The sequence below is a fragment of the Heliangelus exortis genome, chromosome 3 (genome assembly GCF_036169615.1).
Source record: "Heliangelus exortis chromosome 3, bHelExo1.hap1, whole genome shotgun sequence".
In the NCBI taxonomy this organism is placed as follows: domain Eukaryota; kingdom Metazoa; phylum Chordata; class Aves; order Apodiformes; family Trochilidae; genus Heliangelus; species Heliangelus exortis.
The window spans coordinates 99,124,206-99,152,080 of NC_092424.1; the positions used below are offsets into that span (position 1 = coordinate 99,124,206).

A 27,875-nucleotide genomic window follows, 5' to 3' on the forward strand; every position below is an offset into this window, starting at 1 on the left:
AACTAAAATATTTTTTCAGACTTAGACTTCTTTGGTTTGGAAATACTTAGGTCTTTTAGCACAAGTGTCTGGTTTTTCAGGTTAAATGTGATCCTTTGATAAGAAGTTGTCTGTAAATTGTGTAACAGAGAAATCAGTGCTCAGCATCTTTTTTTTTTTCTAAAAGGCTTGGCACGAATTGGTTCTTTGGCTTGTTGTGAACAGAGATTTGGTAAAGAATGCAAGTTAAGATGTATGGGTAATACAGAGAACCTGTGCATTTCCAGTGTCATAAATACTGAGAAGCATCAGTTTCCAGTGTGTGCTGCTCTGTACAAGTAGAATGGTTCTGAAAACTAGGAAGCCTGTCTGTGTGTGACATGGGGAACGTGTTACTTAAAACAGTTAATACGTGAGTTGCAACCATGCTGACTGGAAGCTTTGTGTATACATGGATTTTAACAAGTGACTGTAAGAGCCGGCTTAATAGCTGAAGACGGTTAAGTTTTTGTTTTCCAGGATATTGTATACATGTATTATATCAACAGATTAGCTATTTAATACTGATACTTTGAGGATGTCTCTTAATGATTTTTCTCAGCAAATCTGGTTCTGGAAAGGCCTGCATGAATCCAGCTTAATTCTCCCTCAGAAGCAGAGGCACAGGGGGAGGCAGTGCACAGGAGGTGGGGGCTACTGTGACTTGTTAGCCTCAGCTCAGCTCTGTGCAAACACAGATAAGTAACTGTTTCCACATCCCAATGGGAACTATTTTGCACTCACCGTCAAAACTGCTGGCTGCCAGTTTTGTAGTTCTGTCTTAGTTAATTAGCACGAGTCTAATAGTGTCTTAAAAGTTTAATTAATAAGGCCTTGCTTTCAGTGGTGGAGTGGAAAAGGCTTGTTCAGTGAGAGAGTAACATGTTGGACAATTGTGTGTAATTTACCGATGTATCTCTGGGCAGTGGTATTGCCTTTTCTGAACTTGGATTAATTAACCTCTGTCAGTTGCAGAACATGACTGGTTTTTAGTATCAGTTGACAACAGCTGGAGTTTTACTGTTTTATGTGATTCTACACATTAATTACAAATCCTGGATTATGGCCTTTGAGATCACCAGAAGTGCCTACCTTGCATTTTGGGAACTGGTGCCTATTCAAACACTTGGAGAAAGAGAATCTGATCCTTTGCTCTTGGTAGTGGAAAAGGGATTAGGAAAAGCGTGCTTGTGGAGCAGAGTGTGATTTCAAAGGAAAAGCAGTCATGTAATTTCTGCATTGTTCTCAGATTAGGATGTTTCTTAGCAAAATGTTTAGAATATTTAGCTTCTGCTAAAGGAAAATGAGCACTATATGCCACGGGCCCTTACAGGTTACTGTTTAATCTTTGCAGGTATGATAGTGACTAAGATTAAACAAGTTTTAATTGATAGAATGCAGAGTTTAGTCACATGACTGGGGGAGGGTTTGCTTGAAATCAGTAATCTAGTCTGACAAATGCAATCTTTTTCGCTTGACTGTTTCCATTAAAGGTTCCAGGATCTAAAAATGTGTGGTGACCACTCTGAAGTTATGAACTTTTAAAAATCTGATTTTAGTACTGCTGTTACTTAGAACATACATTTCTTGCTTTTAGATGCTGTAGGTAAAATAGGCTCTAAACTGCAATGGAGTCTGCAAGGTTTTTAGAAAATTATTTTGCAGAGTGATTTAATGAATTAGAATCCCTTTTTAAATTTTCTATATATTTTTCTATATATTTTCTATATATTTATATATACCTATATATATATATATTTTTTTTTTTATTTTATTTTTTTTTTTTTTTTTTTTTAGCAGTGGAATACATTTTACAACACGGACTGGAACTGAAGCCCATAAAAATTCTACTTACTTATTTCTGTTCTACCTGTTTACCTTGTTCCAGTGATTCTGAACCAAGAAGAAGGGCAGAGGGCTGTCATGCAGAAGGGCAGAGGGCTGCTATGTAAACAGTGTAGCAGACTGTTATGTGCTGGAGACATTTCCATCTAAATCAGGACTTGAGGTGCAAAGTTTACCCCACCTACTAAAAGTTCACTCTACACAGATTTTTTCCTATAAAGACAGGAGAATGGAAATGTGGGGAGAAGTTAAACAAGTTACTGCAGCATCCTCCCCAGCATAGTAGTACTTGCTACTGGGGTGAATGTGTTGTAAGCAGTAGACAGGACAAATGTGTGGTGGGAAGATGTAAAACATACAATCAAAAAACAGTATAGTGGTACCAAAGATGGTTTTCGTTCTTTGGATAGAAATAGATTTTATTTGTTTGGGGTATATTTAAAAGCTACTTTTCAGGAATTTCTGTAAAATCTGTGATATTAATATTTAAGCTGTAACTTGTAATATCAGGTGTCTACTTGCCTTTGTTCTGCAGGTCCTGTTCCATGATTGTTACACCTCAATGATTCTCTGATTTTTACAGTTTAAAAGCGTTTATTTTGGTAACTTCCACCCCTAGGAATTCAGCATGTCGTTTCATTATCAAAACTTTTTCTTCCTCACTGTCAATTATAACACAAGTTTTGTATAAGAAATGATAACAATTTCTTGCCACCTCAGGCAATCTCTCAGTTTTCAGCTGGCTTGAAGAAGTGTAAAGGATCAATGTTTATTGAATTTCATTCCCTTTTGTATGCTAAAATTCTGTAATATTCTCTACTCCATTTTGGTTTTGCAAAGCTAACAAGGGCAAGACGTTGTGATAGCTTGGTGGGGTGGGGGAATGTAAGACAGGATAAGTGCATACACTTAGTGCAAATTTTTTAAAATTTTAAAACATATCTTCAACATTTGATTTTTGCTTGATAGGTCTTTAGGACTGGAATTCTGTCTTCCTATATTGCATGATTCTTTCTTGCTTTTGAAAGCTATCTGAAGAAGGTGGTTTTGTATACTTTGAGAAGCAGTGGGAAACATCACATGCTGTAGTGCATTTTGGAAAATATATTTTGGAAACTATTATTTGTATATTTCCTTTTGATGAAATATACCTTTGTGCCAACTATGATGTGCTCTTCAGTAGAATGTATTTGCACTCTTTTCTTACCTCATTACTGAATACAGTTCCATAAACACATGTTGTTAAAAACTTTTTTGTGTTCCACTTCTGCTTCCTTTCTGGAATCATCATTCTCTGTCATCAGCATCCAAAGGGGTTTCTGGAGAAGTCATTATGACACAAATGAGATCATGATTTCAAAAGGACTGTGGGATTTTTTTTTTGTTTTGTTTTTGAGAGGAGTTAAAGGATGGAAGTAGCAAATACAGGAGCAAATCTGTAGGTCTTCAGCTGGAGCTTTGTGCATATATTAAAATACAGAATTTAGACCTTAAACCTTTAAAGTATAGACAGTGTGTAGTCAGTTAAAATAATTTCAAGCCTTTTATGTAGAATGCCATGCACCTGACTTGCTGCGTCCAGTGGTGCATCTGCTTCTTACTACAAAATGCCCCCATTCCCCATGGGACAAAATTTCTGAATAATTTCACTAACTGTGGCTTTTGTCTTTTGATTTTTCCTTAGTGCTGCTGCATTTCTCAGAAGTATCTTATCTGGATTTGGTGTACTTAATACCAATGCTAAAAGAGAATAGATGTGGAAAGGGGCTAATTCTGCTTAAATTTAACTCACCCAATTTAACCTCTTTTCAGTACAAGCCTCACCTTTACCTAGCATTGTCATATATTATGGTACACAGAGAGCAACATGAGGAGGAAGTGAAAGTGGGTTAAATTTAAGCAGAATTAGGCCCTGTGAAGACTGGACATGTGGCCTGTATGCACTTTGGACTTTTTGTCTTGTCAGGTAGACATCTCTGATGAATACAGGTAGAGGAATCCAAGAAAACTTGATGCACCTGGTCCAGTATACTGAGTTCATACCTGAACAACTGTGAAGAAGTTTCTTTTTATTCATATTAATTAGAGTAGCAGTTCTTAAACAGTTTTGTTCAACTTTCAAATCTCTTATTTTTTTAGAATTTGCACCTTCCATATGTGTCTATGTATATTTATTTATATTACCTACAATTATTCCTTATCTAAACTCAGCTTCTGAGCATCACCCTTAATGACCCACATGATCTGTCTACCAAGAAACAGCATTTGCAGCTGAAGCACCAGAAAAATGGAGCCTAGCTCTTTGTAGGGTAGTTCTTTCATCTGTTGTCTTGGGTACCAGGTGTCTCTATGCTTTCCCAGTTTTTAGTCTCTCCTTAGCTCTCTTAATTTCTTGATACTCCTTTGCTACAGGGGTTCTTGGTGCTCTGCTAAGCCTTGGTGGAGCTCCCCAGCGTTGCCTCCTCCCCACCACTGCAGCCTTGGTCCATCCCTGTCCATGGTACAAAAGGTGTGGCTGGGGCTCAATGGGGTTCACCCAGAGCTGGGGGTCCTCATGGATGGGCTGGAAGCACAAATGCTCATTGGCTCTAAATAGGTGTTATATTCTTCATGAAGTTTCTAGGGAGGGAAGAAGAGATGTTCTCTGGGTGAAATCTTTATGTAGCTCCTCCAGCTATGGGGATATCTTCCATCCTTGTTCCCCTTCCCATTCTATGTTTAGTGATTTGTGTGTCTCAGAAGTTTGTGGATGATATAAAACTTAAGTGTTGGTAAGAGATATATGAACTAAGTGTTGGTAGGAAAACATGAAGGTGTGATTCTAAAAAAAAACCAAAAATGTTTATCACTGAAGTTAGCTTGACTGGAGTGAGGGGGAGTCATGAGTGAGCAAGAAGTTATTGGTGTTGCCTGCTAGTAATTATTGGAATCAAAGACTGCAGTATTACACTTGATGCTCTTACAAGCAGGATTATAAGAAGGATTACAGAAGCATTCATTGCACAGAACACAAAATGAAAGGTTTGGTATCTTGAGTGGATGTGACTGAGGGAGACCATATTTGCCAAGGCCCAAATGTTGAAATAATCAAAGCTGAATGATAAGATCATGGCTAAAAACCTTAGCTTAGAGCTAAGGCTTTATTTTAGAGCTTCTGTGCAGAAGGGTTGCGTGATAGCCGTGAATGATTGCTAGATTGCATAGTTCCACGATAGGTTTGCATGGTTGATTGATAAGACAGGTTGCAGTTTAAGAGAACCTGTTGATTATGGTCTGGTAAGACAAGTGTCTGCTAACACTGCAAGCATGGAGGACAAGTGAAAGAGGAATAAACAGGAGCTGTGTTTCAGCCACGTTATGGTGTCTCACAAGCCAAGATGCTGACTTTAACAGAAGGAAACAGGAGCAGCAGAAGCTAATGTGAGAATAGCTGATTTAAAGGCCGGAATCAAGAGGATGTTGTGGATGAGAGAATACAAGTGAAGAGTTTGTTGAATAGTTGGGGTTCAATTCATTATGTACTAAAGGCAAAACAAAGAAGTTAAAAGCAAAATCGCTGCAAAACATTAATATTTAGGGAAGAAGTCCTTGAACTGCGAGCTGATGAGGTCAGCAGAACTGAAGAGTTTGTGTACTAGAGCATGAAGAATGTTTATGGAGTATCCTAAGAAAGGAGAAAATTACAGGGAAAACTACAGGCTTGAAACACCCTGAGAAGCATGTTACAAATTAACAGAGCCTGTCAGAAATGAGAAGAATAGCAAGGTAGTCAGAGGGAAGTTTTGCATTAAAGTATGCGTAAAGATAAAAGACAACTTTATAAAAGTCAAATTGCTGTAGGAATGACAGCACACGGTGATGAAAACAAAAACACTCTTTAAGCACATCAGATTGTGAGGAAAAAAAGAAAGGATAATATGCAGTTGGAATGTAGTAGAATTCAAGATGAGGTAGGTACTGCCAGATCTAAATGAGTGCTCGGGTGCAGTTTTTGTGCTCAAAGTGTGAGAGAAGGTAGAATGAATAGTGGGAATAGAGATGCAAGTAAGCAAACCAGTAAACCACAGGGTTTAAGCACTCTCTTTATTGGGGCTGGTTAACTTATTTTACAAGATTCTAGAAGAACTAGGATGGTAGCTAGCAGATACTCCTAACAAATCCTCTGAAGTCCTCTGAGTTAAATGTTAAATTGAGGAGAGGTGTTCTTACTCAGATATTGCAAATATCGCTGGATGAGTGTCAGATTAGCAAAGTAACCAGTTCCCCTTCCTGCTTCCAGAAATGCTTGGAAAATATTGTAAACAAGTATTTACAGTAACTGCCACTGCTTTGCAAGAAGACAGTACTTTCATGTTTGCTTTCATTTTATCAGACGTGGAAGATCTTCACATTGGGAGATATTGTGCGGCTTCTTGTTTACTCTTGCATTGGTGCTGCCAATTTCTTATGGAAAAACAATTACAGAAAATCATACATGTAAATCTGTAGAGAGTGATTACACCCAGGTACACATGAAGTTAAAATCTCTACTTTGGTCCATTTTAATTGAGACAAATTTTATTCCCTACTCCTACTCCCTTACCCCTCCCCTTAAACCCAGCTGGAAAATGGAGATCGAGTTATGGGACAAACAGAAGTTTGGTGTTTGTAACTGTTTTATTGCCAGCTGATGGTAGGATTGTTTCTCTTTTTCCTAGTCTTTTCCCTACACATTTGTTAACACCACACTCGGGCTCTGCTCTATGCCATGTACTTACTGTTCGTAGTTTTTCTCAGTGGGGACAGATATAAGCTGAAAGAGTTTTGGTATTAGATATGAGATTTTCTGTGATTAAGATGACTACCAGCTTCTCTTATTTGGACTAAATCCAGGTTTCTTTCAGGAAGCTTACATCAATGTAGGGATTAAGTTGAGGAGTAAGTTTGTCTAGGAAACAACAAAAAATGGGAACACAAGAAAAAACAAAACTCCGGAAGTAATAGGCAGCTGAAACATCTAAGAGGGAATAGGATTACTGGTCAAAAGTAAAGAGCAAGAAAATGGGGTATGAATTAAAAGACAAACTGGGAGTCGAGTGTCATCCAGAGGCAGAAGTACTGTAAGCAAGTTGAATCAGGGGAGGTTTAGGGTAGATATTAGGAAAAGGTTTTTGCCCAGAGGGCGGCTGAGCACTGGAACAAGCTTCCCAGGGAAGTGGTCACAACCCCAAGCCTGCCTGAATTCAAGAAGTGTTGGGATGACACTCTCAGGCACATGGTATGATTCTGGGGGTGCCCTACACAGGGACAGGAGCTGGACTTGATGATCCTGATGGATCCCTTCCAACTCGGCAGATTCTATGATTCTGTGATACTGTGATGGTGTATGAGGAGTGGAAGGTCAGGAATTGGCATATAGGCAGAAACATTAAGGAGGGGATTAGGAAATGCATCAGGAGTCTGAGGAAGTTCAAAGGAATCAGAATTAACAGGAACAGCAAAGGAAGGGGGAGTGTGGCAGTGTTTATGCAGGAAGTAGATGAAAACAGCAGACAGAGTATGTGGAGGGAAGGCTAATGTGGAAACAATCAGTGTAGTGTGGAGGCAGACAGGGGCATAAGGAAGGGATAGTGGTGGAGAAAACTGCGTAATGGTGATACAGCTACATCCTATTGTTAATCTGCCTGCAGTGGAAGAAGAGTTCTGCACGTTCTATATCCAGAAAATGGGACATAGTAGTAAGTACTAAGTAGACATTACGACCTCTTGTATATATCTCATTTTTATTTGGAAAGAGAAAATTTACGTTTTGGGCAAGAATTTATTGATGGGAGACCTGAGGTATGTAATGGAATAGCTTTTTTCTCATGGGCAGTGCTGCTTTGCAGGAAATAAACTTGGGCAGGGTGGTTCAGTACTTTTCTAGAGCAGTAGGCTTTGTTTTCAAGTGAGTAGGTGTTGGACAGAATTTGAAAAATTTGCTGCTTTGAATTTGTGAACTCTTTCACAATAATATTTACTGTCGAAGTGAAATGCTGTGCAATGAAGTGTCATTTCTTTGGAGTATATTCTTTAAGAGGTGGCTGTAATAGTTAACATGAATGAATGAACCTTAGGTATAAAACCTGGCATCTGACTTGTTAAAGAGAGAGAGAACTGAGAGCTGAAGCTCTGCTCCTCATTGTCTTGGAGCAGTATGGTGTATAGAACCACCTGCTGTCTGTGGACCCCTCAGCTATCCCTGATTAAAGATCAGATTATCAATGTAGTTCTAGTCTGAAATCTATAATTCTGTCTGGGCATTATGCTAAGTGTGTGTGTGTAGATACATCAGAACAGCTGAAGTGATTAGAGCTGAACAAATTACTTTTACATTCCTGAGAGCTTTGCTCTAGATTTAGAAGGCATATAGGAGGGGATAAAAAGTAGCAAAACAATTTGAATATTTGGATTCTTTCTCATGTTTTATGGTTTCTTTTCTTTGTTAGTGAAATATTTCTTTTGTGGAATATGCAATTTCAAGGAAACTTAGATTGCATTCTAGGGAAGTCAACTTAGAAACAAATGCATTTACTTATCATTTAAGCCCCTTCAATTGAACAGGATTACTGTTTGGCTATAGAAATAAGTGGAAATTTCCTTACTGTATGCAAACATGGAGTCCTTGCTCTGTTTCACTTGCAAAACAGGCAGTATTGAGTCTTTCAAAGCACCTTTTTAATAATTTATTCATTTTCCAGAACTGTAGGTGTATGTTAAACAAAATGAGAAAATACCAGTGGAGTCCTCCTACACCTTGAGCTCAATGTAGACTGGATGCTGGCTGTGCTGAAGAGCATAGCATTGAGGAAGCAATGAAATAGTAAATATTTTGCAAGTTGCTTTTTGCTTGGTTTCATTCATTCTTTTGCTTAGTTCATTCTGTTCTGTTGCTTAACTGCTCTAGTTGTGGATTACAAGCTTTTCATGTAGATATTTTCAGTCATGTTCTCCATGCTAGGGATGGAGTTGTGGTGTTTGCTTTTGCCTTCAATGTCCCCCAGGCCTCATGGATGTGGTGAAGGTGCCAGGACACGTGGTGCTTGGTGACATAAATTCAGGCATTTGTCACTTCAGTTTCTGTCATTTCATTCCTACTTATTTTAAGAGCACAGTAGAGGTGCTGATAGGGCTGGACCTGCATCTCTGTTCCAAACTTCTGTAATTTAAAATGCAGTTGTTGTTGTTCAGTTTTTTTGTTCCAGGTAGCAGCTGTGTATGAATTTACCTTCCTAATGCTCAGTGGCATGCTAATTATTTTATCAATATCTTCTATGTACCTTCTAATTATTTTAGAATTAAGGTCACCTTAGGGAGGAAAGGTTTTATTTTTACATCGAATATGATATAAATGGGTGTTTTACATCTCCTGTTTGCTACAGTAATAATTGTGTGATTTAAGATTCAGTTAAAATTTTAGGAAGCTGTTCTTAGTGACTGGAGTGCCTGAACTGTTAATTTTAGTTAAAATTAAAGCTATTGAAATTCCAGCAGAATTTAAGATTGGTGTATTCAAGACTGTAACATTGGGATTTCTTTAGTTGGGCACCTAAAATCAATGACAATATATGACAGTTTGGATGCCTTCCTTTATTTAAGAACATTTTCCCAACCAGAAATTGACCTAATATTTTGTTTATGCATTTATACAACAAGAACTCAAACTCTTTACCAAAAGCTACAGCATGACAAAGCATCAATAAAATGAAGTCAGTGCAATGTATTTTTTCCATTTAACCATAAGACGAAGACACTGATGTTATCAAATGTTTGATTGCCATAAGTTTGCTTACCTCATATTTGCATTAGCTACTGTAATTATGCTATCATGCATTTAATTTTTAATGAAGAAAACCATATTTATACTGAGAAACCATGCAGAGATTTTCAAAGATTATATACTGAAATATAGAGAGGTTGGAGTGAAAATCACAGGCATAAGTCTGGAAGCCACTGTAGAATAGAAAGAATTCTGGTGCTTCAAGAGTAAATGAGTTTTACTATTTGACACTGGGCTTTCATGTGAGAAACAGAAAGATCAACTATACAAAATGTATTAAATTGTAAAAGGAAATACCTCCCCACTGAAGAAAAGTAAGCTGTAGTAATTAATACACCACTGGTGTTACAGGTAGATGCCTTTCATAAATTTCCACCCTGCTAGTAGAAAAGTGGTGCCTGATGTATTGCTTATTGACCTCTGCTTATCCTAATTTTGACAGCTTCCTTCAGTGTTTTCCTAGGAATACTTGGTACTTTTGAGGTGATTTGTCTTTGTCTCTTCTGGAATGCCCTCTGGTTACCTGCTGTTCTTTGTTGTGGGATTGTGCTGTCTGAAGGTCCTAGGTGTGTCATGAACTAGATAAAGTTTGTGTGCCTTTATTCCCATTCAGAATGACTACTTCATTTAAATGTCTGCCAAAAGGGTTTGTAGCACAGGTTTGATTATTTATTTCCATTACAAAGTTCTCAGAGGCTTGTTAAGCTTGAGGTTTGATTGTGCTATGTTGCTGTAGACTCTTCATTTTTAGGGTACACTAAGAGCATCATATGTAGGGAAAACGTAATATTTAATTTGCCTAACTTTAGAGATACTGCAACTGAGATGCCTGCCTGGTTCAAGTAGAGGGTTTGAAGACTACTAAAACCAAATCAGACCTTTGATATGGGAACTTCTGAGTATCTGGGAAGTGTTTCATTTTTCGATTACTCCAATAAATAACTAAAAATTCTCTATTCAAAAATCTTGTCATGTGCAGAATAAAAGGGCATTATGTTCTGCAAAGATTAGTTTTTGTTGGCTCTGATGGCTTATAAAAGGATTTAATACTAGGGAAAAGAGTACTGAATTGAGACATCTGTAAAAGGAAAATCCATCAGCCTAGCTTATCATAAATGCTGTAGAGTGATACAGGGTGAGGATCAGACTCTTCCAACAGCTGGGCTCCGAACCATAAAGGGCTTTGATAGATGCTGACAGCAGGCAGAAATGCAAAAACATGAAGCTAGAGAAGCGTCTTGGAGGCTGAGGACCAGAGAATTTTGACATGGATAAAGGGATGATAAAATTCACTTGGCTCTTGGAACTTTATCTTGCTATCTGTGTTACTTTGTTTTACATAATGGTGCTGAGGATGCTTAGGATGCTGAGGCATGTGATAAATAGATATTTGGAATTGGCAAGTGCATCTGGAAAACTAAACAACTAAATAATAAATAAGGGAGCTTTGTTTACACGCTCTTTAAAAAAGAGACACTGTAAAGAGTAATCCCATTAGTTTATTGTGTTCATTTAGAGATCTGTATGTAAAGTCCAGTTATCTTGTCTTTGAAAGCAGGTAGCTATGATGTTGGTGGTGAAATTATGAAAAGAGAAGGGAAATATGTTTCTCTAAGTATATCCAAGTATAAAACTTGGATAACGCTATAGGTGGATGCAGCTTAAGTATCTGTTGCCTTCCCAAATTTCTGTTGAGAGGGAAGCATGTGGAAATCAAATCATTAATATGCAGATGCAGCGCCTTTTTTGTTCAGTGAGCAACAGTATCATGTAGTGACTTGTATTAATGATGTAACATTTTGTAGGCTCTGAACCTTATAAATTTCTCTTCACTGGTAGAAGTGGTTTATTAGAGAATTCTAATTTTTAGACAATTTCCTTTTTTTTTTTTTTTTTCTTTTAAATGAAGTAGTTGTACAAAGTCATCATGCTCAAGTGTGTTTTTGTATACAACACACAGCAGTGTCAGATTTTCTCATCTTTTACCTTTGCAACAGAATTACCTTTTACTTACCACTGCTTTGGGTGGTAAGGTAATAATGCTTTTATTACCTCTTTCCACCACACATACCCTTAGCTGTATGCACAACATTTTAGAGCTGAAGTGTTTACTAAGTATTCCTGCCAGATAGACCAGTGCTTGTTCAAACAGATTGCCTTGGCAGTGGGCCCACAAGAACCACAAACCCAGATGCTGGAGAAATAATGCTTTTGTGGAAAGGGACTTTGCAGAGACAATCCTGCCTTAAACCCTGTCGTTTTTATTGTGTCTGTCTCTCTACCTTCACAGTCTCCAAAGCAGACACGTCTTACACCCAAGAGCTTATTTATACAAATTAACTGTTAGAACTACTGTAGAATATAATGTGCTGGAAAATTTCTTCACCTGCACACTCCAAATAAAGTAATTGCCCTGAATTGAAGTTTTTATAACTGTCATTCTTCAGTCAGAAAAAATATATTCAGACTCTAGAATGCCTTGCCCCAGAAAAAATGCAGTGAAGGTTTTTTCCACCCACTGTATCAGTGCCTCCCAGAATGTGCCAGGTGATCAGTAGAAGGAAACCGGAGAGGATTTAGGAAAGAAACTAACACAGGGAGGGAGGAAATGACATAACAGTAGGAGAATGGGAAGAGGGTTTTTTTTGGGGGGGAATAACAGTTTAGGATGTTTTATACTCTCTTCTGTAACAGAAAAGTGGCTTGAAGCCAACAGTAGAGACAGTTCATTTCTAATAGAGAAAATAACAGAGATAGAATGTCTGTGGATATCTCTGATCCTTTGAGTCAGGGAGGATTAATTACAGTAAGTATCAGATTGCCTGTAAAGATACACCAGAAAAGCCAAATGATTGTCCTTGTTTGGTATGAGTATTCAAAACTTGACCTTCTTACTTTTTAGGCAAGACCAGTTCAGTAAAGCACAAGAGGTGATATCTGCTCTGCTGTCACGTGTACTCATTATTGTCTCAGTAATAATTTGATCACTTCTCTTTTTTTTACTAATTGACCAAACTTCTTCCTGCATCCTTTTATTTTTGGAAAGGATGATCCTCTGTGTGTTCAGTGTCTGCAGCATCCTCTGGCATACTGAAATAGTGGAATGGTGAAGTATACAAAAATTTCTGGCTATCGAGTAGCCCCATATTAATACAAATTCTGTAAATTGAGAGTGAGATTAGATTTTGTTTTAAAGATATAATGAGTAAGGTGATTGTTTACTTTTGATTTAAAGTTGATATTTTTTATGTCGATTAGATGTGCAGTATGGGGAAGAACACATAGGTTTCTGTCTCCAGGATTATTTTTCATATTACTTGAGGACTTATTTCCCCAGATTTTACAACTGCTTTAGCTGTACTTCTAAGCATTTTGTTGTTGTTGTTCCAATGAACTCTTTTATTTCTTTAAAAAGGAGAAAACCACCTCAAGTGATTGGTTACCTAGAGACTTTTTATAAATTTAGATCCAGTTCTTACTGCTGAATACTTTCAGCAGTAAGTCCATCCAAATGACCAAAAATGTGAAATAGTTAATTTTAGCCTGTCTAAAATGAAGCTACTGTGGGTAAGAAGAAAGGAATGTATAAGAGACTTTTAACTGTTTTAAATAAAAAATAGGGCAAAGATGCCTCCTCCTTCCCCTTCCTCCCTCACTGCTTCCCACAGTGCACTGTCCTGCAGTCATGAAGACTCTCACACTGTGCTGATAGAAGTCAGGTTTAGTTTTTTCCTTTCCCTTGCCTGGAGTTAGAAAACTCAGGCTTCATGTTTCTCTTGAAAATATTTTGTTGCACTATGTAGTGTTTCTAGACTCTCTCAGTCTTTTCTTTTTAAACAGATTGCTGGGAACTGGGAGATGATCCTTGGGAAAGGATGTGAACATGCTTTTCTTTGCTTGCTGCCCAAAACATCTGTTGTTGGCCACTACCAATAGAGGATGTTGGGTTAAATGGAATGTTGATCTGACCCAATTAAATGTAAATAATTACTTTTTGAGCCACAAAGAAATAAGGCACTGGTGTGAGGACAATTGCATAAGATAATGACCCAGACTTCTGCTCTAAGTTTGGCATAAAAGTTGTTTAATGAACATCTAACTACTAGAGCTTGGGGCCTCTCCATTTATGCTGGTACTGTCCTTGTTTTCCCCACACCCTTTGATTCAGTGAAGAGTGCCAAAATCATCTTTAGGATGTTCAGTTACTTAGTTTCTGCATTCCTGCTTTTTTTTCCACACCCAATTAAAAATAGAAAAATTTGTTTTCCCCCCACTCCACTGAAATGAGCAAATAATACATTAATTTTTATGCTGATGTGTTAAATATATTAATTTGAGCTGATAGCCCTTCCAGAAGAAAGAATCCTGTATATTGCAAAGATCTATTTAGACAATATAGATTTTTGGATTGCTAGTTTTGAGGTTCTTTTTTTTTTTGAGGTTGGGGGAAGGAAGCAGCAATGAACTGTTTGAACAGTGTATTTCCTAGTGGGCTTAAATCTTTCTAGGCAACATGAACAGGTTTTTTGGTTGTTTTTTTTTTCAATGTGTGTCAAGGCAGATTTGTGGCATACAAATTAGGATGGAGAATAACATATCAGGAAGTTTCAGTAACCTCAGACTGATTTCTTCCTGGTGAGACATGTTTGGTTCTAATTACTTGGCACATTTTATTGTTCAGAGTAGAAAGCTTCGAAGCAGTTAAAATGGAAATTGGCCTTTGGCAAGTGAAACTGGACCTTGTTCATACATGAGGAAAAAAAGCTTTGCTGCTGATCATTGAGTCTTCTCTAGTGCTCATAAAAGCTGTATTTTCTTCTGTTTATTTTGATATGCTTGTCCCTATCCCTGGTATAACTATTACAGACATGCTTGTTGCTAAATTCCTTTTAGCCCCATAGAACTTAAAAAAAAATGTGTGTTATTATTTCAATTACTTCTTCTACACTCTATATGGGCCTCAGAAATGTATTTTTGTCATCACTTAAATTTTGAAATTTTCAGCCTGTGGTACCCCAAACACCTGACACTTGTGCTACTGAATCCCTTGTGAAATATACATAAGCATTGTGTCCAAAGTGTATTTGTGATGGGTGCCAAAATGCTAGTCTTAACTGCTAGGAAAAACCCAACATGAATTAGTTTTTTAAAAAGTTGCATATTGCAGGTAATTTTAGTTGTTTTGGGGTTTTTTTTGTTTTGGTTTGCTTTTTTTCTGGTGTATGTGATCATGCGTGGTAAATGCACGGAGAGGTGAGCTAATTGAAGATACATCAATCAAAAAGAAAAATTACAGATTTTTCAAGCGTAGCAAATAAATTTTGGCATCTTTTGTAATAATTTTCACAGTGCAGCCCTAGGTTGTAAATTAGAACAGTTTTCAAACTAAATCATGTTTCAATGACATTTTAAGAGAAGTTAGCCATGCATTGTGAAAAATACTACTAATATGAGCACCAGCTTTGGTAATAAATTTCCTGACATTCATGTATTTTTATCCAATTTGCCATTTATTGAGAGGCCTTGAAATTCATGTTAAGAGAACAAGATCAGTCAGTACCAGACTGATCATAGCATATTTGGTTTAGACACGTCAAACAAGTGATCTCTATGATCTCTGTATGTGCTGCAGCAACACCACATAGATTCTGATACAGAAAGTAATTTACCTTTAAAATGGTTTCAGAAGATTAACATTACAAGTCACGTTAAAGTAAATTAACAAAAGGCCTAAATATTGTGGAAAATTATTGTATGGACACACTCTGAATTTATGTTTCAGTTAAGGTTGCATAGCACCACCTATACAATAATTTAACTTCTGATGTTCTGTATAGAATTTGCTGTTTGCTGTTTGTTTTCTCCCTAAATCAAAGCTATATTTAATGTTTTTAAAAAGAGGGAGGCGTGAGCCCTCATAAGTAGAAACTGAGTGGGACCATGAATATTATTTACATGGCCTCTTTGACTACATTGCTCTGAAATAAATAGTTTCCAAAATAAACAGTCTTGCCATAGAAGTTTTTTAGTTAAAACTAGAAGCATTACATGAGAGGACAAAAAGATCCAACCATACAAATTACCTGGTCGCTTTTCTTCTGGTTCAGAGGTTTCCTGGGCATATGAAGAGGGCAAAAAGAAATGCTAGAACATACAGCATCAGAAGCCATTTTAATTTCACTGCTTTGGACACTAATGAAAGTGCACAAAGCAGCTGAATCCAGGGAGGGTAGCATCTTAGCATGTGTGTGTGTGCATCAGTGTAGTGTCTGTATATTTCAGAAAAAGTACAGGATTAAAAATTCAGAGCCTAACAAAGCTATAGCTATATTTCGTAAACTGATTCCTAAGTGCTAAGAATTGGGATGAAGAAAAGAATGAAGAAATATGAACAAGAGCTAGCATTTTCAGATTTTATGCTGAAATTACTCCTTTGAAACATGAGTTGTGAGTAGGCACTGATGTCTTCTGATTAAGTGGAGTCCCCCTCTCCATTTTTTGTTCTATAAGCAAAATTAAAATATGGTATTAAGGATACAAAGCTCTTCAGTATTTTGTCCATTAATCTGTAGGCATACATAACCATTATTAAATGCAACATTATCAAAAGATTTCACAAAGAAATAGAGGACTAGAAGAAACCTCCTGCAGGAGCAAGCCTAGTTTCTTACCACAATAGGAAACCACATAATAATATTTCATACAGTTACGCAGGTCCCTCTGAGAATGGTTAGAAATCTGTTACCCCTTTATCTTCTGTTCAGAAAGCTTTCCAGAACTGGGTTTGTTTTTCCCAATTTGTAGTCACAGCTTGTTCAAATACAGCTTTTTCTAATTCTAATGTTATCTTATAATTTAAATATTTCTTTTTTTTTAATTAATCCCTTACAGTTCTTTGTTACTACCAGAAAGGAATTTAGGTAGGACCCTTTCCGTTCAGGAGAGAGAGAAGGCTGCAGCCTGTCCATCAGGGTTACTGAACAAGTGCAAAATATGGACAATCAGTGCCACATTATCCAAACAAAATCCTATTGATTATCCCTAGATAACAGCCCAAACACCTTGGATGGCTGGGGATTGTTTGAGGAAGGCAGCCCATTCATCATAAGCTTTATGCTTTTTAATTTAAAAATGTATTAATTTAAGCATTTTCTTCTATTTATTTATTTATGTTTGTGTGATGAGCACATTCCAATTTCCCCTAGCTATCTGCTTGAGATAGGCAATTTTAAGTTAGCTACAGCTTATTCTCAGTAATCTAATTACAAAACCAGAGCAGTTCAAGAGACTTTTTATTCCATTCCATAGCTCACATACTGGTGGATGAAAGCAGCACATACACTGGCTCCCATTTTGTGTGTGTGTGTTTAGCAGAATCAAAAAATCCAGTGTTACATTCAGAGAGACACATCAGCTGTCAAGACCAAAATTTTGGACCTACACATTTTTTAGTTCTTTTTCCTACTTGTTAGTTTCCTCGTCTCTGGTGGAAGCAGATCTCCTGTATCTTTGTTTTTCTTTTTCATGGCTGTGTCACTTTGGCACCCTGTGGTGATTCTGCAGTTGTCTGGTAAGCCAAACCACTTTGTTCTCCTTAGGTTTTTCAGATTGATCTGCCAGTTCATATATGTATTTTCCCTTGGACAACCAACTTAGCAGTCTTCACCACTGGATTTTTTCCCATTCTCATTAATCACAGCAGTGAATCGAATGAACAATAAAACGCTCATATTTTTGAAGAATGAAGCAGTTTGTTTTTGTGACAGTTTGTTAATTTTGCCAATTGCAATATTCTCTTAGGTTTCATATGCAAATAGAATTGCATGGAGTATTGAATATCACAAATTGCTTCAGCTCCTCAATTTTTTTTTTTTTCTTTTTTTACTGGGAGAGGCAAGAAAGAGCAAGTTGAGTCCATGTTGCCTTTATACGAAGGTAGAATACTTTGCTACTGGGATAATATTTCTGTTCTCCATGGCTTCGGAATGGATAATACACCTTAAAAGCTGAGCCAATTCCTCAGCTAGCTAACTTAGTGTTAGTCAAGGTAGTATTTAGCCTGCTTCAGTTGTTTTGGTTCCCTGGATGTTTCAGTGCCATTCTACAGACCCACTGTTTGCTATCACCAGAAAAATATGGTAACAGTTTCCAGACAAACTGAGCTTAAAAAGTCTGTTCTCTTGTGGTGAATGAACATGTGAAGATCTGGTGAGACTGATATAATGCTAAGGGTTAAAAAAAAAAATGTATCTGATAGAAATAACAGTGTAGTAGAAGTGGTCACCACATTCGTGCAGCTACCGAATTCTTGTTTAGAGGTCACCCTGGAGGTTTCTTCAGCAGGAGCACCTGGCTATGTTGGTCTTCCTGCTCATTCCTGTTATTTCCATTGTCTTTTCTCTTGGCTTGTGTTGTATCAAGGGGCTGCCTGATTGCCAGAGTTGGAAACTTGACCCATCTGAAAAATAAGTCTTTTTTTGCCTGTGCATCACAGGAGACAGGGAGTTCTTGTCTCTTGGGGTTTATGATGCATCCCCAAAAGCGATTGCACTGCCACAGCTGAAAAGGTAAAGGGAGGACTCGAGACAGCCTGACCCAGCAGTCCTGTACATTTTCCCTACATCAGGGCTTCTAGGTTTTGCTTGTTCTGCTGCTCTCAGTACTGTCTGTGGGTTTTTTTTCCCCTGTCATCCTGGTTTTGAATTTTTATGTGGCTGAAATGTGGCTGGCTGAAATAGCTTGGTGCTTTCATTGTTATCACTGGCGTGTTAGGGGCATTAGCTATCATTTCTGTTCCACCCAGGCCATAGTGGGCATTATGGGTTTGCTCTTCTATTGCCTAATCCTAATGAAAGCAGGAGCTGGCTAAGAGAAGTTGAAAACTGAAATGGTTGTTTTGTTTGAGGAAGAGGGCTTGGAAGTATTTGCTTTACTGAGAGTCTATGCTCTTTGAGACAGCCATGGGCTAGAAGGAAGATTTTATGAGTTCCTAGGTCTGTCTGGATCCCTGACCACAATAGTGCAAGTGGCTCATAACTTGTCCAATGTGTTTATCTTTCCAACACTTCTCTTTTTTAAGAAGTGCTGTCTTTTTTCTTCCTCCACTTCCCCAAACTCAGGTGCAGAACTGAAATAATTTATTAACTGCACAAACAAATCTGAGATCAGTCTCTGACTGAAGTGGATGTGTGACTTTTAAGTCTCTGGCCATTAACTTTCTTTTTCGGACTTTCATTTGTAATGCTTGTATTTAGAGATATTCTTTTGGCTTTGTCTCTGAGAGGGTAATTGCCCTTTGATGAAGCCTTTGATGAAATTATCATTCCTCTGTAGTCAGCTGATTGGATGGTGCTTTTCTGAGGTTATTTTTAGAAGTCACTGAATACACAATGAGGGAGTTTACTTCGTGTACTCCCATCCAGACAGGTGATGAATCTAGCATTTGAGATCCCACTCCATATAAGTTTGTTACAGTGAATGCAGTTCAAATTGATGAAGAGGGTGAAGAGAGCCATGTGTGACTTTCACAAACTTTCTTGTTGGTTTGGTTTTTCCCCCCCCCTGTACTTCAGAATTTCAGGTGAAAAGACCTTTGCACTTTTTCTGCTAGTATGTTTCAGATTTGGCCCATAAAGATGCTGGAGGTAAAACTTCCAATGGATATAGCAGTACCATGACACTAAAATATTAATGTTAAGGCAACATCTAAATCTATTTGTTTCCATGGAGTGCTGCAAAGGTTTTGGGCAGCTATTTGTGGTCTGAATGGCTTCAGTTTAAGAATACTATGAATATAAATGGTAATATTTCTTTTTGCATTCGTTGTGTTAAAATAATTGGATAGGGTCCTAGGATCTCACTTTTTTCACTTATATAAGTGAAATTATGTGGAAAATAATTGATTTGATTTTTTGTTTTGAAGTGATTTGTGTAAGAATTCCATAATTCTGCTTCTCCATATTAAAACAATTGTACATTTTTCGGTTTTGCTCATATTTCTCTTCAGTTAGCAAAATGGCTGCCTTCTTCCTCTTTTTCCATTGAAACAAATTGGCTATAAGCACTTGAGTATTCTGGACAGGATTTAAACTTTAATTTTGTGTTGTGTTGATGGAAACTGCTTAGTGATAAAACATGCAGAAGATACTTGAGAGATATACAGTTTATTTTGTTCAGCATTGCAGTCAGAAAGTTCAAATGGTTGGAAGTGCATTTAACTGAACTATCCATGAAAACTGAAATAAAATTGCATTTTTAATATTCTGCCTTGGGAAGCAATGCTGCTTATTCCTTCTGCGGTGTCAGAACATACAGTGGGTTGGAAATGTTATAAACTTTAACAGTTTAACATAGGAAGAAGAAATGTGTAAATAGTTTCATTTCAGATAGTACTAGGTATATGTGATGCTGGTCACCAGAAAAAAAAAAAAAAAAGGGTGTGTGTGTGTATATATTAATGGTAAGGGAACAGAATAAGTTGCATGGATGGGTGTGTGAGCAATCATCAAATAATTCCTTAATTACAGAAGTAAAGTTAACTAACATAATAGTGTCATAATTACAGAAGGTTTCCAGGGCACAGGTTTACCAGAGTAAAACATCCACAATTTCACATTTAATTTTTCCTCTTTTGTTTTAGGCTCTCGATGTTGATCGAACTGTTCTCTATAAAATGAAGAAATCTGTCAAAGCCATAAATATATCTGGTCTGGGTAAGTACATAATAATTCCTGGTACTTTATATTGAAAGTGGATGATGTAAATAATCAATTGTCTTACTGAATCAGAGAGAGCTATGTAATGATATAGTTATATAGTCTTCACAGAGCTGTATCTCTGAGAGGAGAAAAGATGCCTAGGAGAAATTCTTAGCTCATATAAAGCTGCATATGCATTGAAATCAGTATAAGTGGGATTAAGCAAGCACATGAAATGGCAAGGCTTATATGTATCATTGAGAGCTGAGGGCATGGGAGGGTTGAATTTACTGCTTGACAGTGCTAGGAAGGTACATTGGCTCAAATTCTTTGTGAAACCTCACTCTTCCTGGTTGCTTCCATTAATGTACGTAGAGAACTTCATGATGAGAGAGAGCTGATGAGCTGCAATTTTTTATTGTCATGATGCACAAAGTCGGATAATGGTCTTACAACACATATAAAAATACAAAGAGCAGTTGGCATGTGCATTTTTATGTGTGCCAGCCTCATAGAATTTTTGTGTTTATCTTTCAAAAAATAACTAAAGCTTTTGTGTTTGTGGATCTGCAGCATTTTGTGAATAAGAAACTTGGTTTTGTGGATAGGAAACAGCATTCTGTTGGCTTTTGTTCTCGCTTTGCAGCTCATGGCAATTAGAGATAACAAAACATATTACATGCAAAATAGTTATACCATACAACCTTTGAAAACCACTGATATTTGAGAACTTCTGGGTATGTTGGTGTTCTAATATAAGGCTGTAACAAGAACTGATGTTGTGGTATAATTCTTATCAGCTTATTGAAAGGAAGTTCTTTCTTGCCTAATGTAATGAGGTGGTTATCTTTGGAGATTGTGGAGGGTCACACTTCAGATTAATCTGGAGCTGTGTCTTCTGTTGCATGTTTATGTGGCACCCTTCTGTGGTTTTTGGGTTTTTTTTTGGTTGCTTGTTCTATGTTTGTTTTTGAGTGCTTAACTATGCTTCATAATCAGCGTACTTGTTAGGGAACTGCAGGAAATCAATGCCATTATTGTATAAAACCAGTACCTTGCCTCGTTTTTAAGTTCATGCTGCCTACTCTTGACAGGTTTGTCAAGAGCCTCTTGTCCAGATTTGAAGGCATTTCTCTTCCAGCAGCAGAAATATCACTAACCCAGGCACTTGTCAGCCCTTGGGCTTTCTTTTGACAAAGCAAGCACTCATAATAACACAGTTAGTGGATTTTTAATATAGGTTTCCCTAGTATTAAGTTCACATGTTTTGTCTTTTCTTTTTTAATGTGTAAATTTAGAACCACTTACAGAGGATTAGATAGTAACTCCAGCTTGGACATCGTACTATGTAGAGTGACTCCTTTTGTACATTGTAATGTAGTTTCTTACTTAAAGCCCCTAAACCCTTAAACAAATGTGGCTCAGATTTATTTTTTGATAGATTCCTCACCTTCTGTTTGTAGAGAAACTCTTAAAATCCATCAGGAAGAGACCATAGGGCAAGGGAGAGTATTTTGGAGGGTTCCATGAAAAAAATACTGTTTTATGTTCTTCAGAAGCACTTGTGGAGTACCAGCTCAGCTAATAGTACTGCTGCAGTAAGTACATCATCATTCTGGGCAATGTTTCAGAACATCTGTTGAGCTGCTGATTTATTGGCTTTGTTTAATCTGATACATAGATCCAGAAGAATGGCCCCTAGGATGCTGAGGAATAGAAAACTCTTGGGGATGCCCTATGGAATAGAAAGTTCTTGTTTCCTAAGGTAAAAAGTGAATGGTTTAGCATGGTTCACCTGCTGATGGCACATTTAACTACAGCAATTAATAGTAGCAGTCTTTTCACCTGGTTTTCATGCAATTGCAGCTTTCTCTTTTTGTTGTATGAATTTTGCCCCAACCTCCATCCTCACTTGAGTTCAGATATGCTAAGCTGGCTGCAGGAACTGGAACAGAAAGCAATATGGAAATAACTCATCCTACTGGGTAGCTCTGTCAACTTAGATATCTGAGTTGTCACCTGCCACATCTTTTTTTTTTTTTTTTTTTTTTTCTTCTGTCTGTGCCAGTTGGTTCAAAGCTTGTTGAGGTACATCACACAATAGTAACTTCATCCTTCAGTTCAAATACCAAAAAGTTTGATAAGAGTTCAGCCTCTGCTGTTGATCCTAAGGAAAAATAAATACAGTTCAGTGCAAGGACTGAGTTTTTTAATGGCTGCAGGCAATCTAGGTGTTATAGGCTGCAACATCAAGTGCTCAAGGTAGAAATTTGTAGAATTAATGCTGTTTCTCTAACTTCAGTTCTGCATGTACATTGTCAGTCTTCAATTACACAGTATTATGCCAGTACTCCACAGTGTTTTAGTTTCATATATTGGAAATCAAAGAAAATTTGTAGCAACTTGAGAAATAAAGTTCTGGGATGGATGGTCAAATAGGAAAGTGAACAGAGAGGCTCGTTTTTCAGTTGGAGTGTGCTAGGTTTATTAAACAGGTTGTATTGAACTAATTCATAGAAATCTGGAGAAACAACATGGCATCAAGAATCCTTTGGATATTGTTTGTGTATCCAAGTGGGCTTGAAATGAAACTGGGTCATTGATTGTTTGAGCAGATCAATCCGCTCTGAATAATCTTGTGGATTTGTGCTCATCTCATGTAATGACCAAAAAGGGATCTTTGTCATTATTAATGCATAATTTGTTTTCTAGGTTTCTTTCATGGTTTTGTTGGTTTTGTTTGTTTGTTTTTAAAGTTAGGAATTGGGCACAGTTCAAATAAGAAATAGGCAACTCTGACTCTCCCAGGTGTCACCTTGGTGTGCTTTGTCTGTGTGCTCGCTTGACGTGGCACTAAGCTTGGGTTCAGAAGGATGTTTTGTTCTATTGCACGTACCAAATTGGCAGGGACTTCTAATGCCTTTTTATGTAAGCAAGTAATCTGATGTCTTAGGAGTGAATTGGCAGATCAAAGTAGTTAAGACTGAAGTCTTTCAGATTTCCTTTATATGTGAATCAGGGGACCTTGGTTTTGGCCTAGAGTTCATCTCATTCCCTGGGCTGAATGACACCCCCAGCACATGCAGCTAAAAACTTTCTGAAAGGAAGACGTGTTAGACAAGCGCTGGATGGCTTGTCCTGGTACAGCCAGGCAGTGATTCAGAACCTGCTGGTTCCTTTAAGCCCTGGATTGCTTCAGGGCCAGACTTCTGGTTTTGTTGTCTCAATAAGGAACCTGGTTGCCCTGAACCAAGCTGCATGAGAGCTGAACTGGCCTATGGTAAGTGCAGACTGCTAGAAGTCGTTTCAGTTTCCCACTGGTGCTCTGCATTGAAGTACAACCACAGACAGAGGTTTTGTCCTCATCTGTGACATGGTTTGTATTCTCATTTCCTAAGATGACCTGAGAGTCCTCTTTGATCTGTTGCCTCCTATTGTAAAGATCCAGGACTCTACCAACACACTTGATCCCCCCTGTGTCTTTGTCCAGCAGTTAACGTAATAGCAAACTGTTAAAATTTGAGTATCAATAAAAGACTCTAAAAGTTCATTATAGGAGTTGGGAATTATTTGTGGTCTCTGGTATGAAGCAGAAATAATATGGGTCTTTCTAGAATGGGTGCTTGTCAGATGATTTTTTTGTCTTAATGACACATTGTCCTTTGTACAGCATGTAAACTAGGATTAGTGAGATACATCATTCTGCTGGTGTATCAACATTAGAATATAAATAATAAGTTCAACCCACTTTTTAGATTGAATTTCTTAATACAAGGAACCACTTTGGTATTTGTTACCTTAGTAACAAGTAAACATTTTTAGCAAGAAATTTGTTAGAAGTTTGTCTTTGGTTTTGTTTTTTTTTTTTTGTTTGTTTTGTTTTTTTTTTAAGAAAACACACCTCAATTGTAATTTCAATAACCTTTTATCTGCTGATGATATTTTCATGTTTTGCTCTTTTGAAGCTCACGTGGAAAATGAAGAACAGTACACACAAGCACTGGAGAAATTCGGAGGCAACTGTGTTTGCAGGGATGACCCAGATTTGGGAACAGCATTTTTAAAATTTTCTGTGTTTACAAAGGAATTAACTGCACTCTTCAAAAATTTGGTAAGAATTGCTTAAGAAAAATATGTTGAAATTTTAAGGCTGTTCCAAAGGCTGTTTTTTTTTTAATTATACAGCTCTTCATATTGAAGATAATTTGTGTTTTAGCAACCACTGTTCTTAAAGATTCTTGGCTCAGGAAAATGTCTCATGCCCCAGCCTTTCCACTTGCAAAACTAAAAACACCCAAAAAACCAATTCTCACATGTAAAAGTAGTTATGTATTATAGAATGTACATATTAATTTGCTTTGAAAGTGTGAAACCAGAAAAGCCCAACCTGGTTTACTCTGCATTCATGCTGCGTTTACTTTTTTGCATTTTCTGTTTGTATTTATAAGGGGAGATTTTAGCATCCCTGGAAGAGAGAGTCTCTTGCTTCTCAGGGAAGAGTCAGGAAAACAAAACCAAACATAATGCTATAATGACAAGAGTGTCCACTGGGGACCAATCCTGCAACTGAAGCCAGTAAGGCTTAAAAGCACACTCTAGTGAGCCAAATGGGATGGAGCCAAGTGGAAGAACAGGAGTTTTAATTATGAATGGAGATTTTTCAGCCTCAATTTTACATTATCAGAAGGCACAAAAAGAGCTGATTCCATCCTACTAGCTGAGTAAACCCCAAATTTACTTGAAATGGCAGAACGTTTAAACCATGGGCTAGGAAGGGGAGATGTCCCACATTCCTACAAGCATTTAAAAGTCTGTGCCTGCTGAAAACAATGGGATGTAGACACATCAAATGCTTTTGTGAAGTCTAGACCAAATGTCTGTAGCTTGCAGCCAGCTGCTCATAATCAGGTCTTTGGGGAATGTTTCCAGCTGATGGGATTTAGGGCAGTCCCATTCACTCCCTGATGTCATCCTCTCTTTTTACCCAACTGTGGTATTGATGAGAGAGAATCTAGACCCAAATGTGTTTATCAACAGTGAAATGTTTTTCATATTGATCTGAATATCTCTGGATGTACAAATATTATCTGAGGTTATGTGTCAGAAGAGGAATTCCTAATGAGCTTGAGTCTGTCAGCTATTCTGAGTCTCCCATAGAGAGGTTGTCTGCTCATGTGGAAGGGGAGATAAAATGGTTCTTCTAATTGATACCTTCTGTTGACTAAAATCCACTCCCATATATTAATTGCAATATGGTGACTTCATTAGGCAAATGGATCTAGGAAATGTCATGTTTAGGTGGTTTAAAAAAGTAATCTACTAAAAGCTGTGCCCCCTCCCTAGAAAAACCTTTTAATGTATTATATTTCAAAAAGACTTTTAAAATCTAAAAAATGATGGTTTATCAAAAACCTTAGCTATTTTTTCTCTTAAAACCAGTAATTACTATCTTTGTTTCTAACAAGAATAAAACTTTTCTTTCACAACTGGAAAGGACAATAAAAACAAAATAAATGGCATTGGAAGTAGGATGCAAGTTTTTATTACCTTTTCTTATACCAGTAAGTGTTTTGTATAGTTCTCCAAGGAATGTTTCTAAACTTTTTTGCTGTGTGCTATTTTTTCTTAGCAACTATGTATTTTGCTTTAGTTTGTGTGTATAAGAGGGTATGAAGTAGTAGCCAAGACTTTTTCTCAGTGTGTGGATTCCGATTTTCTGTATTTTTGAAGGGAATAATAATTTTGCATGGATGTGAATGTAATTTGTTTTAATTTGTTTTATTTATTTATTTTAAAGCAATACAATAGTATAGGCACTTTCTCTCCTTAATACTGACTGGTGAAGAACAGGTCTCTTAGGTTCTGCTCTTTCCTAATATGCTCCATATTGTTGAGGTTTGAAGCTTTTTGTTTTCTCCTGTCTATCAAAAGAAGATTGATGCAACAGAGGAACCTAATGCTGCTTGAATCTAGGAAAATAGTTTCCTCCACAAAGAATTATTGATAATTCACAGAATCAGCCAGGTTGGAAAGGACCTCTGAGATCACCAAGTCCAACCCTTGATCCACTACCACTGTGCTTACCAGACCATGGCACTGAGTGCCACATCAGTCTCCTTTTAAAAACCTCCAGGGACAGAGAATCCACCACCTTCCTGGGCAGCCCATTCCAATGTCTGATCACCCTCTCTGCAAAGAATTTCTTACTAATATCCAACCTGAACCTCCCCTGGCAGAGCTTAAGTCCATGCCCTCTTGTCTTACTGGTAGCTACTTGGGAGAAGAGACTCATTGCTTTGCAAACCTGTTCATAAATTTGCTGCTGGGAGGTCTAGTTTTTTAGAGGTTAAAAGAGTACTGAGTAGTGTAAAAAAGTATTCTATAAAGTAGATGAAAACAATTCAGGGAATGATTTTTATCATATCCATACCCACATGTGAAACAGGTCCCATGCAGTTCCACAGAGTATCCAACTCGGAATGCTGTAAGGATACTGGCAGTGAAAACACCCTTCTCCTCTGGTGCTTCCTTTTAGCACCCTACATCATTTTGTAGCAAGTATTTCATCAAAAATGTATCAAGGGCCATACAACCTGCTACTGTTTAAAAACCACTCTAAAAGATACTTTTTTTTAAATAAACCTATCCCTGGAGTTTATAGGGCACTGAATTTCCACAGAAGATTTTTATCTGAAACGAGTTGGGAATGTGCAAGTGGTGAGAGAACATGTTCAGACTGGAACAGATGCCAAAGGTATTAACATTGGCAAAGCTCTAGGGCTACAGTCAAGTTTTGCTTTGTCATATATTTTACTTTTGTTTCTAGAAGCTGATGTGTTCTGTCAGCTCTTGGCTTGGGTGGCATTTACAGCTGTAGCTGTAAAGTGCTTCTGCAAAAAAGATTTTTCTTGAACTTGTATTTAGTAGGGTAAAGAAAAATCTTTATAAAATTGTTCTACTTTAACAGGGGGTTTCAGTTATTGTTTTCTCTAGTATTTTTAAATTTTTCTCAAAAGACTTCCATGCTTTCATGGACCTATCAAGGCATCAATGTTTTAAAATTTCATTAACAAGTGATTTTTTTTCTTGGAATCTAATTATTAAACTGCAAACTACTCAAATTAAAGTTCTGGTCTTAGTTAAGTGCATAAAAAAGCTACAGATAGACATATTTAAGGTTGGGATATTATATGGGAAGCATAATCGTTTAAGTTCTGTGGTTTCTGTTTTTTCACTGGTACAATTGAGGAAAAGTTGGCTTAATGATGAGAGGAAAAAAATAGAGGACTGTTTGATTTACACTTGTGAAGATATAAACTAAGATGTAATAATTCCTCCATAGTGGCATGGGTTCAGCTCCATTTGGAATCTTACCTCTATTTCTTTGCCAAAAAGATATTGATCCAACTGGAAAAAATTCAAAAGACAAAAACAAAGCAAGCAAGCAAACAAATTATAAGGTTTAAATAGTTTGATTTTTGAAGAAAGCTTAGAACCATTTAGGTGTTTTAACACAA

At 37.2% G+C, this 27,875-nt stretch overlaps 1 protein-coding gene across 4 annotated transcripts in view; it reads left to right on the plus strand.

Annotated features, from left to right (window-relative positions):
* Positions 1 to 27,875, plus strand: part of ASAP2 (ArfGAP with SH3 domain, ankyrin repeat and PH domain 2) — a 90,000-nt gene that overhangs the window by 2,770 nt on the left and 59,355 nt on the right. For all 4 annotated transcript variants that reach the window (XM_071741860.1, XM_071741862.1, XM_071741861.1 and 1 more), the window contains exons 2-3: positions 20,301 to 20,373; positions 24,324 to 24,469. In XM_071741860.1, coding sequence (XP_071597961.1) covers positions 20,301 to 20,373; positions 24,324 to 24,469 — 219 coding nt within the window. The remainder of the gene's footprint in view (positions 1 to 20,300; positions 20,374 to 24,323; positions 24,470 to 27,875) is intronic.